The 26763-nt window shown below is 35.1% G+C and overlaps 1 protein-coding gene and 1 long non-coding RNA gene across 3 annotated transcripts in view; one reads left to right on the top strand and one right to left on the bottom strand.

The window, feature by feature from the left end:
• Positions 1-26763, top strand: part of USP32 (ubiquitin specific peptidase 32) — a 244812-nt gene that overhangs the window by 149661 nt on the left and 68388 nt on the right. For both annotated transcript variants that reach the window (XM_086686756.1, XM_086686755.1), the window contains exons 6-11: positions 2883-3014; positions 4555-4662; positions 5964-6079; positions 7061-7123; positions 9521-9604; positions 17652-17713. In XM_086686756.1, coding sequence (XP_086542882.1) covers positions 2883-3014; positions 4555-4662; positions 5964-6079; positions 7061-7123; positions 9521-9604; positions 17652-17713 — 565 coding nt within the window. The remainder of the gene's footprint in view (positions 1-2882; positions 3015-4554; positions 4663-5963; positions 6080-7060; positions 7124-9520; positions 9605-17651; positions 17714-26763) is intronic.
• Positions 1-26763, bottom strand: part of LOC147574219 (uncharacterized) — a 125873-nt gene that overhangs the window by 95596 nt on the left and 3514 nt on the right. The window lies entirely within an intron of this gene.

The raw sequence follows: 26763 nt of genomic DNA, 5'->3' as shown, positions 1-26763 counted from the left end.
TATTTATTTTGAGTGGGGGGGAGTCAAAAAGAAAAGGAGAGAAAATCCCAAGCAGGTGCTGTCAGCACAGAGCTTGACATGGGGCTCAACCCCATGAACTGTTGAGATTATGACCTGAGCTGAAACTAAGAGTCAGACTGAGCCATGCAAGCACCCTGGCTCCCTTGTTTCTGAAGGGAAATCATTGCTTATCATAGTTCCCTTGTTTGTAGTAGGTTTTGCTTCTGTTTTTTGCTGCTTTAAATTTTTTCTATTAGCAATTTGATTGTGACTTGCCTTGGTTTGGTTTTCTTTGAATTTTTCTTGCACAGAATTTATTGATTCTTCTTTTCTAATATTGTACTTTCATATTTATATCTTATTGCACTGGTGAGAATTTTCAGATTCATGTTAAATGCTAATTGAAGGGTTCTGCTTCACTTAGTGGAATTATAGGTTTCATCAAATTTGGGGGAATTTTCAACTGTTATTAGTTCAGATATTTTCTGCCTTCCCTTTCTGGGACCCCATGCATGTTATGCTGTTTGATACTATAGTTCAGTAATGTTCTAATATTTCACTTTTTTTCTCTCCTTATGCTTCCATTTGGATAGTTTTTGTTGCTTGGTCTTCAAATTCACTGATCTTTCCTTTGTAGTTTTTAAATTGCTATGAAATTCTCTAGTGAATTTTTTTATTTCAAATATTTGTATTCATCAAAATAACAGTTGGTGGGCACCTGGGTGACTCAGTCGGTTGAACTTTGGACTCTTGGTTTCACCTCAGATCATGATCTCACAGTTTCATGAGATCAAGCCCCACATCGGGCTCTGTGCTGTCAGCACGGAGCCTGCTTGTGATTCTCTCTCCCTCTTTGCCCCCACCTCTCTTGTGCACATGCACACACATGCAGACTCCTGTGCTCTCTCTCAAAATAAATAAACATATTTTTAAAAAACTATCAGTTGGGGGATGCCTGGGTAGCCTGGTTGGACATCTGACTTCAGCTCTGTCATGATCTCTTGGTACGTGGGTTCGAGCCCTGCCTCGGGCTTTGTGCTGACAGCTCAGAGCCTAGAGCCTGCTTCAGATTCTGTGTCTTCCTATCTCTGCCCCTCCCCTGCTCGCGCTCTGTCTCTCTCTCAAAACTAAATTTAAAAAAAACATTTAAAAAAATTGTAAAAAATAAGTAGAAAGTATCAGTTGGTGCTTTTTTAGTTCCCCCCCCTTTTCCCCTCAACGTAGTCATGGTTTTCCTTAAATTCTTGAGCTGTTTCCAATAGATGTTTTAAAGCCTTGTCTGCTAATTCCAAATTCTCTGTTATTTCTATAGGTTTTTGTATTGACTAATTTTTTCCTGATTTTGGATCACTTTTTCCTGCTTGTGTCATATTTTTTTGGATGCTAGACATTATGAATGTTATGGCTAAGTGGATTCTTCCTTTAAAAGGAATTTGTTTTCTTTTGATAGGCCGGTAAATTACTTGTGGATCAGCTTGGCATTTTCACGGATTTTTTTAAAAGCTTTATTAGGGTTGCGTGCCTGGGTGACTCAGTCCATTAAGCATTTGACTTTGGCTCAGGTCACGATTTCATGGTTCTCGGGTTCAAGCCCAGTGTTGGGCTCTGTGCTGATAGCTCAGAGCCTGGAGCCTGCTTCAGATTGTGTGTCTCCTCTCTCTGCCCCTCCCCTGCTTGTGCTTTGTCTCTCTGTCTCTCAAAAATAAATAAACATAAAAAAATTTTTTTTTAAAGCTTTATTAAGTCTGAAGTAGCATTTACTCTAGAGTTTTTTCCCTTCTAATTAAGTGTGACCTTCTTAATCTACTCCCTGTGTTCAGGAAAGTGTCTCTACTCTGGCTAGCCAAAACTTAGGTATCTCCTAGCCCAGCCTCAAATGAATTTCACTATATACATACATAGCTTACTATTCTGCCAAAACTCAACAAGAGTCCTATGCAGATTTCTGGAGCTCTTTCTTTGTATAACTCTTTCCTCTCCAGTATTCTGCTTTGCAAATTTCAGCTATCTTAACCTCCCAGAACTACAACTTCTCTGTTTAACTCAGCGAAATCTCTCACTGCTTAGGTTCCTCCAATCTTGCCAAGGTCTGGAAGGTGATTGCAGGCAAAAAGTCAGGGCACTGGAAGGACTCACTTTGTTTGCTTTCTAAATCTTACTTCTTTGCATGGGGTGGGGGGGGGGGGGGGCGGGGGGGTGGGGAACAGCACATGGAAAATGTAACTGTGGTTGGAGCATATCTGTAATTTTTTAGTCTACCTTCTGATGTATGAGGGGTGAAGGACATTCATGTTTTCATGATGCACCTATTATTTATCACATTGTAAATCCTGTCCTACCTCATCTGTCATTTATTGACTTTTGTCATTTATAGCATCTTTTTCATATTCTTTTTTATTTATTTAATAAGTATTGAATGTGTAAGTAGTACCATATCGACAGGATGAATCAGACATGGATCCTGCTGTTAGGATGTTTACAGTGTAACCAGGAGCGAATATGTATATAAAATCTTTAAATCCAAGATAGAAGTTGAAAATTATGAAAAGGGAGTATAGATAAAAGTGGTATAGGAAGCCAAAAAGAAATGTCTCAGTTGTTTATTATTTTACATGTTGGGTTTAAGCAGCCTACTTAATGGAAATTGTGAACATTTTTTCCTGATTTTTAAAGCCACTTTTATATTAATTCAGATTTAATTCTCGTGCCATTTTAGATATAACGTATTTGTCTTCCAGAGTTTTGTTTTAGGTAATTATTATTTTTAACAATTGAATCAGAAAATTAGTAAAATATATCCTTGGAAGTTATGTGATCAGGATGAACTAACTGCCCAGAAGAGAAGTCTGAGGTTTTATAATGTTATTTGATTTGACTCTCAGTGGAAGAATCAGACATCATTGATCTGGAGAAACGCTATTGGTTGCTAAAGGCTCAATCCCGGACTGGACGATTTGATTTAGAGACATTTGGCCCATTGGTTTCACCACCCATTCGTCCATCTCTAAGTGAAGGTAGGTCTGTTTTCTACAAATGGCAAACACACCTGAGTCCATCTCTTATTTCTAACCATTACATCCATCTTAACTCTAAAATGCCATAATGTTATAAGTTTGCAAATTTCTTGCAAATAGCATTGTTTAAATGGAAAAAAAAAAAACGAAAAGGAGAATGAAGATTGTAGTCTTGAGCTTCCTATTCTACCTGTGTAACCTTTCATAAATCAGGTTAGCTCTCTCTGCACATGAATATCCTCAAATTCAAAATGAGTTTGACTAAGTTAGTCACTGTATTCCAATGAAGTGTCTTAGCCTATGGTGCATGGAATAGGGTGGTGGCCACTGTGTGGGTAAAGCTCCAGGTTTCCACCCATAAGTCCACCTCTTTCTCACCTCAAGTGCCTCTACTATTTTTCTTCTACATAAGAAGGTTCCACTGCTATATCCTTCCCCCTACCAAAAAAGATGTAAAAATTACTAGTCTGGAATATCTCTGAGGTTCTTGCTAGCTCTAAACTTTTCATTGCTATAACTTTTTTTTTTAATTAGGAATACAAAGAATAATTGTGGATAATATCATAATCATATTTGGGATCTGAATATTTGGGTTGTGTTCTTCTTAACTTTTCTTACTTTTGGCAAATCACTTAACCCCATCTGAGCTTTAGTTTTCTACTCTTTAAGGGCACAGAATTCTTGAAATATAGTCTGTATTCTTCAAATTCCTGGGGTACTTTAGAAGTACTTATTGGGGGAGCCAGGACAGATGGGGATCTGGGCTTTTCCACCTTACTTCAACAGTACAATTGTGTTTTCACCTTTTTAGAATTGCAGGTTGAGAAATCATTTTATTTGAAAACAAAATTATTCCATTTCTATGTTTTACACAAAGTTTGAAAACCAGAGTTACCTGGTTGGCTCAGTGAGTTAAGCATCGACTCTTATTCTCAGCTCAGGTCTTGATCTCAGAGTCCTGAGTTAAAAAGTTTGAAAACCACAAGATTACAAATTTTCTTTTGTTTTTGATTTTAAGTATTTATTTATAAAACATAAACTACAAAGAAGACTGCAGTACAGAATTTCTTTTGTTTGTAACGTTTTTCTTTGCTTAATGAAAGAGGTTTATGGGAGCTCATATATTATTTTAAGTATACAGTTCAGCTTTTCTCCTTTTTTCCTTTTTCTTCTCAATCTAAGTAAGGATAATAGTAATTTCTGATTATTTTTTCAGTTCTTAATTTTTTTCAATTTATTTTAATTTTTTACATGCCATCATCATTTTTAGCTGTTACAAGTGATAGAAGATAGAGACAAACAGGCAAATATAACCAAACACAGGATGATAGGAATGTGTTTTCTGCTATGGTCTTTAGTTTTAATTTTAATTATGCCAGGAGAAAAATACTTCCTGAGGCAGTAGGAGCTACTGATAAACAATTTTTTTTTTTTTAATTTGACCAGTTTGTGGGAGTCATGCCTCTTTTCATAAACATGATATTATTAATATTAGGAGACTTGTTGGTTGTGATTTATGGTATCTTCTCCTATTTTACAGGTTTGTTTAATGCTTTTGATGAAAATCGTGACAATCACATAGATTTTAAGGAGATATCTTGTGGGTTATCAGCCTGTTGTAGGGGACCCCTGGCTGAAAGACAAAAATGTAAGTGTGTTAAACTTTGTCACAAAATTTGCAAACTACGCAGAAAGAATTAGCATTCATCTATATAAAATCATCTGTGTATTAAGGCTTGAATTTTTATCACATTGTCAGGTTGGTAAATATTAGTCTCATGTTGAGGTTTTCCTGAGGTCAGTTTAAGGATTCACTCATCTCTTCTTTTTTACTGTGGAGTAGTTTGGGATCTTTTTGATTAATAATGGGATTGATTTTCCTGATGAATTTGCAGTTCATGATCAATGAACTATATCACTTACAATATATTTGACAGTGTTAAGCATTTGGAAAATATATTCTGGTAGTCTATAGAGAATTTTGTGTCTTGCATAATTTAAAGTACAACTCATTTTCTGTCACTTGTATACATTAATATTTTATTAGCAAGATGAAATTTATGATCAAAACATAATTTTATTAAATACTAAAATGGTCTCTTTAACCTAGCTAAAATGTTATTGTAGCATAATTTACAAGCATAAGTATATTACATTGTTAAATCTTAACCAGATATGAGAAAATGGAGCAGTTTACATTTAATTGGAACCTAATTCTAATGTATTTACTAGGGTCATCATCACTGTCTTTCTAAAATACAGCTTCACAAACATGAAATAGATACTTAATTTTAAAAATTCAGAATTCTTCCCTGATGATATGCCATTACTACAGTCTGACTTTATGGTAGATCATTTGTTCCCATTAAAGTTCTAATACTAAATAAGGAGGTCGAAATTTTGCATCTCAAATGAGGTGAATTATCACCTTAAATTTGTTTTTAACTTTTTTTTTTTTTTTTTTTTTTTGCTGATGGGCTAACAGAAGGTAACTATAGTGATTTGTTTGGAGCTAATTAGCAAAGTGCTGATATTCCGTGTAAATGGAATACTTTCAGCACTATAAAAATCAACTTATCAGTTTTAAATATTAGAAAGTAATATAAAGGCTTGAATTGCCTCCTCAAAACCTGTGAGATATTGTAATATTTATTGTATAGTAACTCCCCCCCCTTTTTTTTTAATCAGTTTGCAAGGAATTTAACTATAAATTTGGGTAAAGCATAGGACTGTAACCCAGGTACTAATTCAGAGAGAGATTTACAAAGAATGCAGGAAGCCCTACAAGTTTAGAGGACTTTAATGACATATTATAGTCTGCTCCAGATGAGAACTTAATCCAAATATACTTGCTTGAGAAACTAATTTTGCTAGGTCAGCGTCTAGTAAAAGGCATTGTACTTCAGAATAGAAAAGTAATTTTCCTCCATAAGAGTTTCTTTTCTTTAGTTTGCTTCAAGGTATTTGATGTTGACCGTGATGGAGTTCTCTCCAGGGTTGAACTGAGAGACATGGTGGTTGCACTTTTAGAGGTGTGGAAGGACAACCGCACTGATGATATACCAGTAAGTTCTGATTGTATACATATTGTTGTATGTAAACTTCCAATAGGAAAGTGGAGTGGAGAATTTAAAAAGAGAGAGAGAAAAGGATTTGTTATTATTTTGAGTTGCTATATTAATACTACATACTCAAAATATTCATAGCTGAAGGTACAAAATAGGAAAGAGAATGTACCTTAGAAAATTTGATAAACTGAACTTATTGTGTAAAGAATGAAACTACAGGAAAATTGTCTTAATTTTTTTTAAAGGAAACCTAAGAACTTATTAAGGTAATTTAAAAAAATACTTGGGGCACCTAGGTGGCGTAGTTGGTTGAGCGTCTGACTCTTGATTTCTGTTCAGGTCATGATCCCAGGTTCATGGGATCCAACTGAGCATGGAGCCTGCTTCACATTCTCTCTCCCTCTCCCTCCCCCCCCCCCCCCCACATGCACACACTCTCTCAAATAAAAAAAAAAAAAGTATATTTGACTGATGGTTACTAGAGGAGAGGAGTGTGGGGGAATGGGTTAAATAGATGATGGGGATTAAGGAGGGCACTTGTGGTCATGAGCCCTGGGTGTTGTATGGAAATGTTGAATCACTGTATTGTATACCTGAAATGAATATAACACTGTAAAATAATAATAATAATATTAAAAAATTTTTAAATAGGGGCGCCTGGGTGGCTCGGTCAGTTGGGCGTCCGACTTCCGCTCAGGTCATGATCTCGCGGTCCGTGGGTTTGAGCCCTGCGTCGGGCTCTGTGCTGACCACTCAGAGCCTGGAGCCTGTTTCAGATTCTGTGTCTCCCTGTCTCTCTGACCCTCCCCCGTTCATGCTCTGTCTATCAAAAATTAATAAACGTTAAAAAAAATTAAAAATAATTTTTAAATAAAAAAATTAACAATACTTGACTAAAATATAGTATTCTGTAGCCATTGAATAATAAAATGTAACTACCCTTTTCTAATTACTCCTTTGGATTTTTTTTTTTTTAAGGAATTACATACGGATCTATCTGACATTGTAGAAGGCATATTGAATGCACATGACACCACAAAGGTGAGTCTAGCTAGGGCTAGGATAAATTATATTCTTTTCTGAAAATACCATGTACAATGAATTAGGATATATAGCTTATATACATATTTGAATCCCTTCTGCATCACTTCCACCAAGGGTTTATTTGGACCTACAGTTATAGTACCACGAAGTTGTCTCTAAAGATAGCGCATTCCGTCTTTAAACAGCTCCGTTAAGTGTTTATATATATAAACTTATATTTTACAACTAGATGTTTTATAAAAATTAAATAGACATAGCCCTTGACATCTATGGTTTATAATATTTATTTCTTCCATTTTAATAAGTTATAGTAGGGCTAACCTATATTGAGCAAAAAAGTCACACAAAAAAGAATACTTACTGTGTGATTCCATTTATGTGAAGCTCAAAAACAGAGGCAAAACTGATAAATGGTGATAGGTATTAGAATAGTGATTTGGGGAATGCATGGATTAATTGGGAAGGACCATAGGATATCTGGGATGATAGAAATGATTTTTTATCTCAATTTGGGTGATACATATATTCCTAAATTATTTTTTTCTAATAGTATTAATAATGATGTCTCCTGAATTATTTAATAGCAGCCAGGATAATCACGTAATACCAAGAGTAAGCATATACTTAACAAAGAATAAATTCTTCTTATTTTTTTTTTTTTTTTAGTTTGACAACATTTATTAGTAAGGATATTATAATAGGTTTATTCCTATAGCTTACATTATTGTAATGTCTTTGTGTCACCGTGTGAAATTGAAAATAATGCACATATGTGAGGCATATTTGAGTTATTTTGAGCCTTTCCCTTCAAATTTTGACATGTACCAAGTACCAGATTGGTAGGATGTAGACTACAGTAGTATTACAGAGGTTTAGATAAAATAAGTGACATTAGTTTTTTTTTTCTTTCTTCAATCATGATTCTAGAGGGAATCATCATAGGCTTATTAACTAATGCTCAGTAACAGAGGTGAGTTTTATAGGGCTTGAGCTTTGGCAGTACAGATAGTCTCCCTTGTTTACCTCTCTCTACCAAAAACTAAGGTATCCACTTCTATTTGATATGCGTAGAAACCTGCAACAATTTCTGTTAGCAAATGCCTCATGTAGAGGTACAATTTTTAATACTTTTTTTTCTGAATAATAAATAGTAGGAATTATTGCTGTCTATGTAAGATAGAGTTTCTACTTCTGGCTCTATTGTAAACTTTAACAAGAAGATAATTTAATTTAGCTGTTCCATCTCCATGTAGCAACAATAATGAAATAGTAACAGTTCAGAATAAAACTTGGACCTTTCAGCCAAACCTATTCACTGGAGACAGATTATGTCAATATTATGCTTTTTTTTTTTTTTTTTATTAAAAAAAAAGCATAATACTGGATTTGGATTTAGTATTAACATACTAAATTTGGATTTAATATTAACATACTAAGAAGAAGTTGTATTGTGAGAGCTAATAATCATAACTGTAGTAATTGAAAATCTTTTCTTACATGTGGCTAGCATATAATGAAAAGAGAACATATCAATATCATTAAATAATAAAAGCAAAAAACATTATTCTTCTAAGATTGATAAGTAATTATGTGAACACAAGCCGTAAGAAACATTTGGTTATATTGCCTTTATATGTATATGGAATTTTTTGTACACATTGACACTACAAAAATGCTGCCTTTACTCAACTTATAAATTGTTAAATTAGTTTTGGGAAAATCTTATATAGATACTCATTTTTGATATATCAGAAATTTATTATCAAATTCCTTTAAATGTCTAAGAAGTCTGATAATATTGGTAGATATTTCTAAGAAGGTTTTAGAAAATTGTTAGAATGAAAGGACATAATCCAGAGTCTGCTTTTTTGCTTTCAAAAATTAGTAAATAGGTGGCAACTTCAGCTCACGTCATGATCTCATAGTTTGTGAGTTCAAGCCCTGCTTCAGAGCCTGGAGCCTGCTTCGGATTCTGTATCTCCCTCTCTCTCTGCCTGTCCCCTGCTCATGCTCTGTCTCTCAGAAATAGATATTAAAAAAAATTTTTTTTAATTAGTAAATACTCCACTTTATTCAGAGCCTTTTGTGGTTTTCCCTAGATAACCCTTGAAGCAGAAGATAATGTGAATTATTTCCCAGGTTATTGGAGGATAAAGCTTGTTGATGATAAATTATCCTCATTACCATTGACTGCTTTGAGAGAGTTTTGTTGCTTTTAAACTTATCCTAGCTGGTCTAGTTTTCAGATGAACATGCAGCATCTACTTTAAGTTATTTGTTTGCTTTAAAATAAAAATGACCAATATACGTTTAATAAATCAGATTTTACTCAAATTCAGTAAAAATGAGGACATTCTTTACATGAGATCTTTTTAAACATTGTTTCTCTTTCAGATGGGTCATCTTAGTCTAGAAGACTACCAGATTTGGAGCGTGAAAAATGTTCTTGCCAATGAGTTTTTGAATCTCCTTTTCCAGGTAGGTTTGAAGTAAATGACAGGTACAGAGAGTAATAGTACCAGTAGTTCTACATCTGTTTCATTGTGTAGTAATAACTGCAACTCAGCTACAAAACCGCATATTATAAAAAGAACTGTAGGGGCGCCTGGAGGTCTCACTTGGTGAAGCATCCGACTCTTGATATCTGCTCAGGTCCTGATCTCATGGTTCGTGAGTTTGAGCCCTGAGGCTGCACTGTTAGTGCAGAGCCTGCTTGGTATTCTCCCTATTTCTCCCTTTCTCTCTGCTCCTCCCCCACTTGTGCGCTCTCACACGCGTGCTCTCTCTCTCTGAAAATAAATAAATAAACATTAAAAAAAAATTATTTAGGGGTGCCTGGGTGGCTCAGTGGGTTAGCGTCCGACTTCGGCTCAGGTCACGATCTCATGGTCCATGAGTTCGAGCCCTGCGTCGGGCTCTGTGCTGACAGCTCAGAGCCTGGAGCCCATTTCAGATTCTGTGTCTCCCTCTCTCTCTGCCCCTCCTCTGTTCATGCTCTGTCTCTCTCTGTCTCAAAAATAAATAAACATTAAAAAAAAATTTTTAAAAAATTATTAAAAAAAAACTACATTATCCTGTATACACCTGAAAGATGCTAAGCCACCGAAGCATCTCAAAATATGGGAGATAGAAAAGTAGAATATAGCTGATTATGTATATTTATCTTATAATTCATGATAGACCAGCATGTTAGATGCATAGATAATAATTTAGATTGCAAAAGCCATCATAATTTCTTATTTTTCTTCACTGTTGTCTTTTTTAAAGGTCCTTCCTAATAAGTGAGGCAGTGTGAATAGAAAGATGAATCATAAGTAGGCAGCTGTAGAATTTTCAATGTACACAGTCTCTCCAGTTAGGAGATTATCTTGGCTGCAAGGCTGTTTCTAAATTTTTTAAAAAATTCTTTAGAAGAAACAAGAAAGATTGAAGAAGGAGGAGAGAAAAGGTGCCAGGAATGAACATTAAGTCATAAGGCTTGCCAGATTTCAACTATTTTCCTAGTTGTAGTTCTTCTCTTGTTCCAATTAAAAACAATAATTTATGGTTTCCATTTTTTATAATTTTTCACAAATATTTAAGTTGACTTAATAGTGATATTTTAGATTCCTCTTTTTTTTTTTTTTAAGTTTATTTATTTTGAGAGAGGATGTGAGCGAGCAGGGGAGGGGCAGAGAGAGAGGGAGAGAATCCCAGGCAGGCTTGACACTGTCAGTATAGAGCCTGATACAGGGCTCGATTTCATGAACTGCAAGATCATGACCAGCCAAAATCGAGACAGATGCTTAACCAACTGAGCCACCCAGGTGCCCCTATTTTAGATTCCTTATTTTATTTTTCTTTCCTTATACCCCTGTGAAGGTCAGAAGTTTGTTATGTTTATATCTATCATGTTCTTCTGTTTTATGTAAAGAATAAACATGGCTATGCTAGAATAAATGGAAACTGGCCTCTTCCTGATAGCTAATGACTAATTACACACACACACACACACACACACACGTGCATATACATACACATACATATACGTATATTTACACATATACATACACACACACAATCTGATAAGCCTATAATATCCATTTATATCAATCAGTTGTTCCACATCAGTTACAATTTTCAGCAGGGATTTTAGCTTGATGGCTTTATAAAATATAAACATACAAAAATAATATTAGTCACTACTCCAAACAGAAATGACTTGGTAATATGAAAATTGGTAATATGAAAATTGATCAACTATTTTTATCTCCTTTAAAATAATATCCTTATTACTTTATCTCATAACTTTTAGATCACTTAGGCTTATGCCTATATCATCTTGTAGCTATTGCATAGCATAACGTTTTGATTCTTTTGTATTGTCTTTCCTATTTTCTCATTCTTTTTTTTTTCTCATTCTTATCAAGAACTTGCAGTGGCACTATTTTTCTGACTCTAATTTATAAATAACCAAATGCTTGAGATTTGCCTTTGTGTATGTGTGTTTCTAACAATATATTATGAAGAGCTAAAAGGTTTTTCACATGAATACTTATCACCTACATTTTAACATTATATTTTACTGTATTTATTTCATATTCAATATGCTTTTAAAACTATATGTTCACTTAGTATATGAGTAAGAAGACTGTTATGCTAAGTTATGCTAAGTTATATTATGCTATGCTAAGCTTTAATTGTTATCTGTGTCTTAAAATTGGTAGAGTTAGTTGGTAAGTCTAGTGATAAAAGCTTGAATTATACTCTTACTTTATTTGCCAAGATCCCTCTTGGCTGAGTGTTTTAGGTATTTAAGTGTAACATATATAAGTGTTAACAAAATTGGAAAACCATCCCTGTGGTAATGTCTTTATTTTCAGTCCTTCTTCATAAACTCAGTGGCCAATATTTTGAAGTATTCTAAACATAATCGGGGTGTTCTGTCTTGTGCATTATCAAAAAGTATCAAATTTTAAAGAGTGTGGTAGACAGAATAATGCCCACCACAACCACCACGTTATCCATGCCCTAATCCCTAGAACCTGTGCATATGTTATCTTACATGGTAAAAGGGACTTTGTGGATGTATTGGACTAAGGACTCTGAGATAGGGAGATTAGCCTAGCAGATGGGTCTAATTCAAATGAGTCCTTAAAAGTAGAGGACCTTTTCCAGCGGTGGTCAGAGGGAGGGAGGGAGGGAAAGGAAGAGAGAGAGAGAGAGAGATGACGGAGGAAAAGTTAGAGATGCAAACTTGTTGGCTTTGAGATAGAGGAAGGGGCCATGAACAAAGTAATGTGGGTGAACTCTAGAACTGGAAAAGGCAAAGAAATGTGTTCTTTTCATCTCCAGAAAGGAATGCAGCTCTGCTGACACCTTGATTTTTGAATTAGTGAGACCCGTGTCTAGCTTTTGACCTACAGAACCATAAGATAATAGTTACTTTGTGTTAAGATGCTGAATTTGTGATAATTTGTTATAGAAGCAATAAAAAAAACCAATGCAGAGGGAGATAATCCATATTTATGGATTGGAAGGCTCAGCACCTTGAAGATGTCAGTGTCAGTTCCCTTTAAATTGGTTTGTAGACATTCAGTGCAATCCCAATTAAAATTGCACTGGCATTCTTCTCAGAGTTAGAATAAACAATCCTAAAATTTGTATGGAACCACAGAAGACCCCAAATAGCCAAAGTAATAATGAAAAAGAAAACCAAAGGGGCAGAAGGGATCACAATCCCAGACTTTAGCCTCTACTGCAAAGCTATAATCAAGACAGTATGGTACGGCACAAAAATAGATACATAGACCAATGGAATAGAATAGAGACCCCAGAATTGGACCCACAAATTTATGGCCAACTAATCTTTGACATAGCAGGAAAGAACATCCAATGGAAAAAAGACAGTCTCTTTAGCAAATGGTGCTGGGAGAACTGGACAGCAACATGCAGAAGAATAAAACTAGACCACTTTTTTACGCCATACACAAAAATAAACCCAAAATGGATGAAAGACCTAAATGTGAGACAGGAAACCATCAAAATCTTCGAGGAGAAAGCAGGCAACAACCTCTTTGACCTCAGCCGCAGCAGTTTCTTGCTCGACACATCTCCAAAGGCAAGGGAATTAAAAGCAAAAATGAGCTATTGGGACCTCATGAAGATAAAAAGCTTCTGCACTGCAAAGTAAACAATCAACAAAACTAAAAGGCAACCGATGGAATGGGAAAAGATATATGCAAATGACTTATCAGATAAAGGGTTAGTATCCAAAATCTATGAAGAACTCATCAAACTCCACACCCAAAAAACAAATAATCCAGTGAAGAAATGGGCAGAAGACATGAATAGACACTTTTCCAAAGAAGACATCCAGATGGCCAACAGACACATATGAAAAGATGCTCAGTGTCACTTAATCATCAGGGAAATACAAATCAAAACCACAATAAGATACCACTTTAAAATTAACAACTCAGGAAACAACAGATGCTGGCGAGGATGTGGAGAAATGGGAACCATCTTACACTGTTGGTGGGAATGCAGACTGGTGCAGCCGTCTGGAAAACAGTGTGGAGGGTCCTCAAAAAATTAAAAATAGAACTACCCCATGACCCAGCAATAGCACTACTAGGAATTTATCCAAAGGATGCAGGAGTGCTGATTCACAGGGGTACATATACCCCAATGTTTATAGCAGCACTCTCAACAATAGCCAAATTATGGAAAGAGCCTAAATGTCCATCAACTGATGAATGGATAAAGAAGATGTGATTTATATTTACAATGGAATACTACTTGGCATTGAGAAAGAATGAAATCATGCCATTTGTAGCAACATGGGTGGAACTGGAAGGTATTATGCTAAGTGAAATAAATCAGAGAAAGACAGATACCATATGTTTTGACTCATATGTGGATCTTGAGAAACTTAACAGAAGATTATGGGGGAAGGTAAAGGGAAAAAATTAGTTATAAACAGAGAGGGAGGGAGGCAAATCATAAGAGACTCTTAAATACAGAGAACAGACTGAGGGTTGATGGGGGGTGAGGGAGAGGGGAAAATGGGTGATGGTCATTAAGAAGGGCACTTGTTGGGATGAGCACTGGTTGTTGTATGTAAGCGATGAACCACAGGAATCTATCCCCAAAACCAAGAGCACACTTTTACACACTGTATGTTAGCCATTTGACAATAAATTATATTTAAAAATACATACATACATACATACATACATACATACATACATAAATTGGTTTGTAGATGTGGCGCATTCACAATCAAAATGCCAAAAAGCTTATTGTTGTCATTGTTTTTGTGGAACTGGAAAAGCTGATTCTAAGTACATACAGAAGTGGAAAAGGCCAAATGTAACCAAGATAATGTAAAGAACGATGTTAGAGGACTTACATTACCAGATATTAGGACTTAGTATAAAACAGTAGTGTTAAGACGATGTGATACCTGCATGAAGGTAGACAAATAGACCAGTGGAACACTATTGAGAGTTTTTAAACAGACCTACATGTATGTGATCACCTGACTTATAACAAAGAAGACTTTGCATTGCATATGGGAAGGGGTGATCTTTTCAATAAATAGTGTACTGGGTCAATTGGTATCTCTGTGGGGAAAAATGCATTATTATTCTTCCTTCTTACCCATACATCAAGATTAATCCAAGTGGGATTATAAATCTAATTAAAGTTTGAAAAGTAAAGATAAAGCATCTAGAAAATAATTTGCAAGAATATTTTAATGCCTTTGAGGTGGCAAAGACTTCTTAGGACACAGAAAGCATTAACCACAAAGCAAAAGTTTCTAAGTTGGACTTCAGTAAAATTAAGACTTTTTTTTAGGGGCACCTGGGTGGCTAAGTCGATTAAGTGTCTCCATTCGGCTCAGGTCATTAACTCACAGTTAGTTTGAGCCCGCATTGGGCTCTCTGCTGTCCGCACAGAGCCTCCTTCAGATCCCGTGTTGTTGTTCTCCCCCCCCCCCCACCCCCTGCACTGCACCTACCCCACTCATGCTCACTCTGTCTCTGTCTCTCAAAACTAAATAAACAAATTATGTAAAGAGCCTAAATGTCCTTCAACTGATGAATGGATAAAGAAATTGTGGTTTATATACACAATGGAGTGCTATGTGGCAATGAGAAAGAATGAAATATGGCCCTTTGTAGCAATGTGGATGGAACTGGAGAGTGTTATGCTAAGTGAAATAAGCCATACAGAGAAAGACAGATACCATATGTGTTCACTCTTATGTGGATCCTGAGAAACTTAACAGGAATCCATGGGGGAGGGGAAGGAAAAAAAAAAAAAAAAGAGGTTAGAGTGGGAGAAAGCCAAAGATAAGAGACTCTTAAAAACTGAGAACAAACTGAGGGTTGATGGGGGGTGGGAGGGAGGGGGGGGTGGGTGATGGGTATTGAGGAGGGCACCTGTTGGGATGAGCACTGGGTATTGTATGGAAACCAATTTGACAATAAATTTCATATATTAAAAAAAATAAAAATAAAATATCTACAAAAAAACCCAAAACAAAACAAAAAACTAAATAAACAACAAGTCATTTTTTTTTTTTTTTAGTGAGGAGCTACCATTTAAAAAGTGAAAAGATAAGTTATGCAGTGGGAGAAGATGTTTGTGAAACCTGCATCTGACAAGACTTGTATCTAGGGCATACAAAGAATAAAAATCAATGAGAAAAAGGCAAAACTTCAATATAAAAATGTGAAAAAAAAATCCTGAAGAGATGCTTCACAAAACAGAATGTCCCAGTAGTTAATAAATGAAAAGGAGCTCCTTAGTCATCATGGACATACATATTAAAACCACATGTGAAATTCAGTAGACATACCCCAGAATGGTTAGTTTGTAAGTGATATGAAGTATTGGTGAGGATAACAAGCACCTGGAACTCTCATATATTGCCAATGGGATGTAATTTGTACAATTTGTAATAGTTGTAAATTATTACAAACACATTGGAAATTGTTTGACAGTATTTATAAAAGTTGAACATATATTTACCTGGTGACCCGTAAAGTCTACTCATATGTAAAACCTACAGAAACTGGTGTTATCTGGGCACCAAAAGACCTACAAGTAAGTTCTTAAAATCACTATTTGTTGTAGCCCAAAAAACCCCAGAAAATGACCCAAATACTTATTAATAAATAAATACATAGGAAGTAAATTGTGGCATGTGCATACAGTGGTATACTTTAAAGCACTGGGAAATAAGTCTAATATTGCTACACCCAACAACATGGATGAATCTTACATAAACTTGAGCTGAAAACACTAAACCAAAAAGTTCAAAAGCATGCAAAACCTATTCTATGGTGATAGTATTCAGGATAGTGGATACATCAGAGAGGTGCAGTGGTGTCTGGGAAGGAACCCAAAGTGGGCTTTGGGTGAGATAGCAGTTGTTTTTTTACTGGGTTTCATAGATATTACTTTGTGAAAAGTCGTTGAACTGTACACTTAAGATTTGTTCACTTGTAAGCATGTGTATTTCCATTTTCTATAAGTTTGCTTAGAAAAATAGGTTTCAAAAGCTCAAATATCTGTCAATATGAGAATGGATAAAACAGTGGTGTGTTCAAACAATGGAATACTACTTAGTAATGACAATGAACTACTTACTCCTAAATAGATAAATCTCAAAAACCCAATTTGTGGATTTTGTTGTTATGTAAATGTCACCTCAAAAGGTAAAACTGTAAACAGATCTTGAACTCTCTGGTTAATGTTAGCCATGCTGATGTATTTATAAAGAGCTGTACTACTGTCTGTAATTTACTTTGAAATGCATCCATAAATTAAGGATGGATGAATTAATGGATAGATGCAAGTATAATAAAACGTTAATGTTAGAATCTAGATAATGGTTATGACATGTTCAGTGTTAAATTCTTTAAACTTTTCTGTGTTTTTGAAATTTTTCATGAGAAAATATTGAAAAATTACATCTGTTGATGATATTTAGAGAAGCCACATAGAGGAAATGAGCCCTAAAAAGCATATTTTTAAAAAGCTTATTTAGCATTAGTGGCAATAATTTTTCTCTTTGAACTGATTAAACTGAAATGCTACCCATATTTTTTGTCTCCTATATCCTCTGCATCTCCCCTCGCCTTTCTCCTTGAGTGCCATGATTTGCTCTTCAGATTTCAGGAAAGAAAATAATATTCCCTGTGTGAGATATCTTAAAATACATAGTATTAGTGAAATGTTCTGGTAAATAGTTTTTTTCTTCTGTCTCTATCTCTATCTCCATTTTCCTCCCTCCCTTCCTTTCTTTCCTGTCTCACACAGAGATTTAGAAGTTGGCCTCTATTGAAATAGTTTGTTTAGAAAACAAACAAACAGCTCAAGTTTAAAGTTCAGACATTGGTAATTCATCAGTTGAAAGCTATTGCTAATTCAGATTCCCATCTACAAAATGGAACTCATGCAGAGCATGTGAAATTTTATACAGTCCAGTCATTGGCACCAGTGAAGTTTGATTTACCACTTTTTTCTCTAGGTATGTCACATAGTTCTGGGGTTAAGACCAGCTACTCCTGAAGAAGAAGGACAAATTATTAGGTAAGTTTATAGTTTCAATCAGTGTACTTTTCATTATATAGTTGAAATTTCCGACACTTGAAATATATTGTTATTAAGTAACATGTCCCATTTTAATATAATCATTATAGTGACACCTTGTTTCTCCAAAGTAGTTTCATATTGAAATATTTTTGTTAAAATAATTTCCTAACCAAGGGATTGGATTAATTTAGAAATCATATTCTCTTTAGCTTTAAAATTGCACCAAGTACTGAATTTAATTTTTTGAAATAAGAAAGACATCTTAGGGACACCTGGGTGGCTCAGACATTAAGCGTCCTTTTGGTTTCAGCTCAGGTCATGATCTCACGGTTCATGAGATTGAGCCCCATGTCGGGCTCTGTGGTGATAGTCCTGAGCCTGCCTGGGATTCTCTCCCTCTCTCTTTCTCTGCCCCTCCTCTGCTCATATGTGCATGCTGTCTCTCCCAAAATAAAAAAACTTTAAAAAAAAAGATATTTTATAAGATGAAAGGTTGCAATTTTTCCTTACTACAAAATAGTTCATGTTTATTGTAAAAAGGTTTTTATAAAGTAAAGCTAAATAAAAAGAAGCAAAAAAAAGCCCATCATCTCTGTATTTATAGGTAATTGCTGTTGACATTTTTTCAACTGTATTGAGGTGTAATTGGTATCTAAAATTGTAAAATATTTAAAGTGTACAATTTGATTTGATATGGGTACAGATTATGAAAGGATTCCAACCATCAAGTTAACATATCCATCACTATTCCCTCACATATTTCCTTTTTTTAAATTTATTGTTTTACATCCAAGTTAGCATATAGTACAACAGTTATTTCAGGAGTAGATTCCTTAATGCCCCTTAACCATTTAACTCCCCCCCCCCCCCCCACAATCCCTCCAGTAACTTTCTGTTTGTTCTCCATTTTTAAGAGTCTCTTATGTTTGTCCCCCTCCCTGTTTTTATATTATTTTTACTTCCCATCCCTTATGTTCACCTGTTTTGTATCTTAAAGTCCTCATATGAGTGAAGTCATATGATCTTTGCCTTTCTCTAATTTTGCCAATTCCATCCACATAATTGCAAATGGCAAGATTTCATTCTTTTTGATTACCAAGTAATACTCCATTGTATATATATACCACATCTTTATCCATTCATCCATCGATGGACATTTGGGCTCTTTCCATACTTTGGCTATTGTTGATAGTGCTGCTATAAACATTGGGGTGTATGTGCCCCTTCGAAACAGCATATCTGTATCCCTTGGATAAATACCTAGTAGTGCAATTTCTGGGTCATAGGGTAGTGCTATTTTTAATTTTTGGAGGGATCTCCATACTGTTTTCCAGAGTGGCTACACCAGTTTGCATTCCCATCAGCAGTGCAAAAGAGATCCTCTTTCTCCGCATCCTTGCCAACATCTGTTGTTGCCTGAGTTGTTAATGTTAGCCATTCTGACAGGTGTCAGGTGGTATCTCATTGTGGTTTTGATTTGTATTTCCCTGATGATGAGTGATGGTGAGCATTTTTTCATTTGTTGGTATGCCATGTGGATGTCTTCTTTAGAGAAGTGCCTATGTATGTCTTTTGCCCATTTCTTCACTGGATTATTTGTTTTTTGGGTGTTGAGTTTGATAAGTTCTTTATAGATTTTGGATCCTTTTTTTTTTTTAATTGTAAGAATATTTAAGGTCTACTCTCTTAGCAAATTTCAGTTATACACTACAGTGTTATCAACTGTAGTCACCATATTATATATCACATCTTCAAACTTTATTTATCTTATAAAAGTTTGTACCCTTTTATCAGCCTGTCTGTATTCTCCCAACCTCCAGCAACTGCTCTTCTACTCTCTGTTTCTGAATTCAACTCTTTTTTTTTTTTTTTTAAGATTCTGCATATAAGTGATATACCATGCAATATTTGTCTGTCTTTGCCTGCCTTATTTCACTTAGTGTAATGCTTTCCAGACTCATGCATTTTGTTGTAAATGACAGGATTTCCTCTTAAGACTGGATAATATTCCATCATATACATATATATATGTATGTGTATATATATACACCACATTTTGTTTCTATCATATACACACACACACACACACACACACACACACACACACACACCACATTTTGTTTATCCATTCATTCATTATTGTACACATAGGTTGTTAGCACACCTTGGCTTTTGTGAATAATGCTGCAATGAATATGGAAGTAAAGCTATCATCTTCAAGGTCATGATTTTGTTTCCTTTGGTTTTATACCCAGAAGTAGGATTGCTGGATCATATGGTAGTTCTTTTTTTGATTTCATGTGAAACCTAGTTTTTATAGTGACTATTCCAGTTTATATTCCCATCAACAGTGTATAAGGATTCTTTTTTTCTCCACATCTGTGAATGGATATTCTCTCTGGTCTTTTTGATAATAGCCATCCTAACAGGCATGCAGTAGTACCTCATTGTGGTTTTGAGTTGTATTTCCCTGATAATTAGTGGTGTTGAGTATCTTTTCATGTAGCTTTTGGCCATTTGTATGTCTTTTTTAGAAAAACATCTATTCAGGTTCTTTCCCATTTTAAATTGGATTATTATTATCTTTTTACTATTAAGTGGTTATGAATTTCATATATGTGTGTGTGTGTGTGTGTGTGTGTGTATATTTTTCTTTTTTTTTTTTTTTGGATATAAGCCCTTATTGGATCTGTGGTTTGCAAATATTTCCTTCCACTGCATAGATTGCCTTTTCATTTTGTTAATGGTTGCACTATTGACACTTTTATATTCATATACCCACATATGTATGCCTCTGATGGGATTTGTAAATGTTTTTTTAAAAATGAGAATATTTCGTGATGCCTGTGTGGCTCGGTCAGTTAAGTGTCTGACTTCAGTTCAGGTCATGATCTCAGGTCATTTGTGAGTTCAAGCCCCATGTCAGGCTCTGTGCTGATATCTCAGAGCCTGGAGCCTCCTTTGGATTCTGTGTCTTCCTCTCTCTGCCTCTAGCCCACTCACACTCTGTCTCTCTGTCTCTCAAAAGTAAATAAACATTTAAAAGAAAGAAAGGGGGACACCTGGGTGGCTCAGTCAGTTAATCGTCCAACTTTGGCCCAGGTCATGATCTCTCAGTTCGTGGGTTCGAGCCCTGCATTGGGCTCTGTGCTGATGGCTCAGAGCCTGGAGCCTGCTTTGGATTCTGTGTCTCCCTCTCTCTCTGCTCACACTCTCTCTCTTCTTCAAAAATAAACATTAAAAAAAATTTTTTTTAATAAAAGGAAAGAAGGAAGGATATTTCAAAACACTCTTTTATTTTTGGCCTCCATTTTTCACTGCAGATTACATCAAATGACACTTTTACATATCAATAAAAGCCTTTTATAATTTAAATGACTGGCTAGTAGGCCCCATTCATCCCCTATTTTTTAGTCTCTATTTTTCTTTAATATAATTTAGTAATTTAGTAATAAATTCTGTATGCCTTTGGTTAGGTATTTATTTACGCAGTATTACTTGAGGTGAAATATCTAGGTTAATAGGCCTGCACATTTTTATGGCTATAATTCAATTTTTAATATATCAAGTATCTTTCATTGCTTTAGTGTTACTACTTTTGTGTAGGAAGTTTCAGAAACAAGACTGAATCACTATTAAACTTGGCTTTTAGAATAAATTCAATATATAGTTTGTCACTTACTCTTGAAACTAGTGTGTATGCAAATTTTTCAGTAGTTTCTTCTGGTGTATGACTGCTTGATAAGAGAGTATACTGAATAGAGTTGTTTGGAATACCTGAGGACCGGAAAGAATATGTAGTTAACATTTAAAGAGAAATGCCAATTGAGATTCAGATTAATTTAAGTAGCAAATATATTTTCCATCTTTGTAAAATAGATTCTTTTAGGGGCACTTGGGTGGCTCAGTCACTTAAGTGTCTGACTCTTGATTTCAGCTCAGGTGATGACCTCAGAGTTCATGGGTTTGAGTCCTGCATCGGGCTCCGTGCTGAGAGCATGGAGCCTGCTTCAGATTTTCTCTCTCCCCACCTCTCTCTGCCCATCCCCTGCTCGCTCTCTCTCTTAAAATAAATGAACTTAACAAAAACTGGATTCTTTTAAAAAATGGTTTTGTTTTGTTTTTTTAATTTTTTTTTAACGTTTATTTATTTTTGAGACAGAGAGAGACAGAGCATGAACGGGGGAGGGGCAGAGAGAGGGAGACACAGAATCTGAAACAGGCTCCAGGCTCTGAGCCATCAGCCTAGAGCCCGATGCGGGGCTTGAACTCACGGACTGCGAGATCGTGACCTGAGCTGAAGTCGGACGCTTAACCGACTGAGCCACCCAGGCGCCCCCCAAAAATGGTTATTTTTTTTAAAGAATTTTTAGCTGTATCCATTTTGAAAATGTTTTCATAAAAACTGTAGTCTCATGTAGTCATTTTAATTTTCATGCTCAGAAAACTCATTCTTATTTACTCATCTTGTATTCAGATGTTGACAGTGTTGTCTTGATTTTTTCTGATTTTTAACTGTCATAAAATAAAATTTTAAAGTACATTTAAGTGTACAAATGATATATGGTAAAGAAATACTGAAAGGCTTTTATGTAGCTGCAGTAGCTTTTTCTTACAGTATTGTAATCTAATTTCATCACATGCTAATATCTTCTGAAGTCAGTATGACTTAGTATACATATTAAGAATGCTATCTAGATAAGCACCAGGTGATGTATGGAATTGTTGAATCAGTATATTGTACACCTTAAAGTAAAATAACATTGTATGTTAGCTAACTGGAATTAAAATAAAAACTTAAAAAAATGCTGTATAACCTGTATATACATTTCTTGGCTTAATTATTTTGCAAATGCTTATAGCATCCCTATTTTAAAATATAATACTGGTAAAATCTCATGTTTTTATAGAACTTTGTTCTTTACACAGTAGTTCCATTTGCATTATTTCATCTATTCCCTAGAATAACTGCTTTAACTTGTTGGGATGAGCACTGGGTGTTGTACAGAAACCATTTTGACAATAAATTATATTAAAAAAAAGAATAAGTGCTTTAAATTAGTATCACCATCCCATTTTATAGAAGAGGAAACTGAGAACACAAAAGTTGAGGAACTTATTACCAAAAATTGCATGGAAGTGGCAGGATCAAGTCAATGACTTTTTTCATTGAAAACACAAATAATCTGCCTCTGTATTCCTTATTTTTACTAAATCTGAATTTTAAATTCTAGATTCCAAAGTGGTTCATTTCATTTTTGACTTTTGAGTTTTGTGTTATTTTGACTGCATTTTTACTCCTAGAAATTCATTTGAATTTGTCGGATGATTTTTAAAGTATGAATCGGGTTGGTATATATGCAATGAGATGAAAGAAATACTTCTCTCTAACTTAAAGAATCAGTAATTTATATCAAAATTAGTATTTCTGCAATGGCTGAGTGCAGATGTCAGCAAATCCTCCCTGAAAAGCAACTGGACAAAATAGAACATTGTACAAAATTGTCAGCCAGCTATTTTAGGACTTTGGAAATGGACCAAAGCTATTCGACAATTGGGAAGCATTTATTCAAGAAAAACCACTAAACCTTGGTAAGGATAATGGGAATCTGTGGTAATTTTACTTGGGGCTGTTCCCATTCCTTCCTACCCAACATGATAGTTTTACCAAGGCAGAGATGACAAGGCTGACTTAATTTGGAATAGGACAGGCATGAATGCCTGCCCAAGAAAATTGTGCATATACACAATATTTATATTTGTGTGTGTGTATATATATTGTCATATATATTTATATGACAATCATGTTGGCAAACAATCAGGGAACATCATTAGCTTGGGGTTGAGATACTGATTAAGGAAAACACCAGACTGACAGGCCAGTCAAAATTTTAACCAAGAGATCCAGGGAACAAGATGACCATAATGAGTATTGATATATTTCACCATATCACAAATGATCTGGAAGCCTGCTCATATACAAGGCTAGGCCCAAGCTCAGCAGAAACCAAGGAGGACCGTAGCTATCTATTCATTCCTGGTTGAATGTGAGACCTTGCGCATGCAAAAAGTAAAAACCAAGGAAGTTCGTTATCTGCCTGAACTTCGCATCATTTTTCAAAGTGCGAACTCTTCCATCAAGAAAAAGTGTAAGTATTACTGGCTCGAGATGTTTCAGCATAGCCCCTCACCAGTTACTGTCTGATCAGTAAATTATGCTGTTCCCAAGGAAGCCAAACTTAAATGTAAAAAATAATAAAACTGAGCTGCCTCACACTGCAGGGGAAACAGACTCTAGAATTAGTCCAGGAAGTCACAAGGCAAAACACACAGGTGGTATCAGAATCCAGAGTTGGTGAAACACATTATCAAATATGTCCAGTTCTCAATAACAGAAGATCATGAAACATACAAAAAATAGAAAACGTGACCCATATACCGTGGTGGTGGTGGTGGTGACAACACTAGATAATAGAAACTGTCACTGAAGTAGCCTCAGATGTTTGACTTAGGACACAAAGATTTCACAGCAGTTGTTATAAATGTTTTCAGTGCTAAAGGAAGCTTTGTTTAAAGATTTAAAGGAAAATATAATGACAATAACTAGTCAAATATAAAATATCAATAAGGAGATAAAAATTTTAAAAGTGAACTCAATGGAAATCCTGGAGTTGAAAATTACAATAAATGAAATGAAAATTCGCTACAGGGACTCAGCAACCGATTAGAGTTGCAGAGAAATAATCAGCAAAATAGAATATAGATCAATAGAGATTTTCCAGTATGAAGAACAGAGAGAATAAATAAAAATGAACAGAACCTGAGGTGTGTGAAACACCAGAGACAGGTATACCAATACACACATAATGGAAGTCCCAAAAGGAGGAAAGGAGCAGAAAAAAATATTTGACAAAATAATGGCTGGATCTTCTAAAAGTATTGAAAGTCACTGATCCAAGAAGCCCAACAAACTGCAAGCAGGTTAAAAACAGATCCACATCTAAACATATCACAGTCAAACTGTTCAAAGTTACAATGAGAAGATCTTAAAAGCAGGAAGAGAAAAATGACTCCTTCTGTAGAAGGCAATAAGATTAATGGCTGACCTTTTTTTTTTTTTTTCTTTTAGAAATGATAGGGGTCGGTAGGCAGTGTGATGACATTCAGAGTGTTGAAGGGGGAAAACTGTTAACCCAGAATTCTTTATCCAGCAGAATTATCCTTCAGAAATTAAGGTAATTTGAAAACAGTCCGTACAAACACTATTGCTAGTTAACATGTCTTAAATACTGAAGGAATAAAATACTTAAAATATTGAAGGAACTTCTTCATGCTAAAACAAAGTGACCCCAGAGAATAATTTGAATTACATAAAGACATATAGAGCACCAGTAAACATAAAGATATACCAATACATTTCTGTTTCACCTTTTGACTGACTTAAAATACAAAATCATAAGACAATAATTTGAAAGCTATGTTGTTCTTACATGATAAAAAGACGTCATATGCATGACAATACAACCAAGAGAATGGGAACTAGAGCTGTATTTGAACAGCATCTATATTTTACTGAAATAAATTAGTATTAATCTGAAGTAGCATGTGTTAAGCTTTATTTTGTAACTCTAAAGCAGCCATAAGAATATAATCCCAAATATAGTTTCTTTAAAAAGATAATTAAAATGATATGCTATCTAATACAGAACAATCTAATACAAAAGAAGGAAGTAAAGGAGGAATAGAAAATCAAAAATACTTGAGATAAATAGAAAACAACAAAATGGTAGGCACAAATCCATATCAATAATTACTTTAAGTATAAATGGATTAAACAATTATCAAAAGCTAGACTGATTTTTTTTAATCCAAATACTTGAGATTCAAAGACACAAATAGATTCAAAGTAAAATGCTGAAATAAATATAACCATGCATATTTAGGAAAAAATGGCTTTTAGACAAAGAATTGTTACTACACAGACATTTTATAATGGTAAGTTGCAGTTCTTCAGGAAAATATAAAGTTGTAAATGTATATGCACCCAGCAGCAGAACAATCCACCCAACAACAGCAGGGTACATATTCAAGTACACATGATATTGTCTAGGACAGACTATATGTTAAGCCATGGATTATTACACTGTGGCCCATTGGCTAACTTTGGTCCACTACCTGATTTTATACAGCCTACAAGCTAGAAATGTTTTTTTACACTCTTTTTATATATCAAGAACCATAAAGCCTGGTTTGAGAGAAGTTAAAATCTAAAGATAGGTCAATTGAAGCTGTTGAGACTGAGTAGTAGAAAGACAAAAGAACTAAGGGAAATGAACAGAGTTTAGTGGACCTGTTGAAATAGCAGCAACCGTACCATCATACACATAGGAATCCCAGAAGGAGAAGAGAAAAAGTGGCAGAATACTTGAAGAAATAATGGGTCCAAACTCCCCACACTTGATAAATGATAGGAACCTAAACATTAGAAAAGCTCATCGAGCTCCAAGAAGGATAACACTGTTAAGTGATTTACACCAAGACTCATTTTATTTTTTTAATTTTTTTTTTTCAACGTTTATTTATTTTTGGGACAGAGAGAGACAGAGCATGAACGGGGGAGGGGCAGAGAGAGAGGGAGACACAGAATCGGAAACAGGCTCCAGGCTCTGAGCCATCAGCCCAGAGCCTGACGCGGGGCTCGAACTCACGGACCGCGAGATCGTGACCTGGCTGAAGTCGGACGCTTAACCAACTGCGCCACCCAGGCGCCCCAACCAAGACTCATTTTAATCAGATGATCAGAAGCCAGAGACAGAAAAATTTTAAAGTAGCAAGAGAAAAGCTATCCACCACATGCAGTAGATCTTCAATAAGATTAACAGCAGGTTTCTCATCAGAAATCTTGGAATCCAGGAGTGAGCAGAATGGTACTTTTATTCTGTATCTAGGAAAAATATTTTTTTCAAAAGTGATTTGGATTTTAAGTTGAATTCTTACATGTGACAATAAAAACCATGAGCAACCAAAGAAAAAATAGATAAATTTGA

This window comes from Puma concolor, chromosome E1, assembly GCF_028749965.1.
Source record: "Puma concolor isolate L17-30 chromosome E1, mPumCon1.1.hap2, whole genome shotgun sequence".
NCBI lineage: Eukaryota > Metazoa > Chordata > Mammalia > Carnivora > Felidae > Puma > Puma concolor.
Note: the sequence above shows the minus strand (reverse complement) of the source record. Positions and strands in the feature narration are given on the sequence as shown.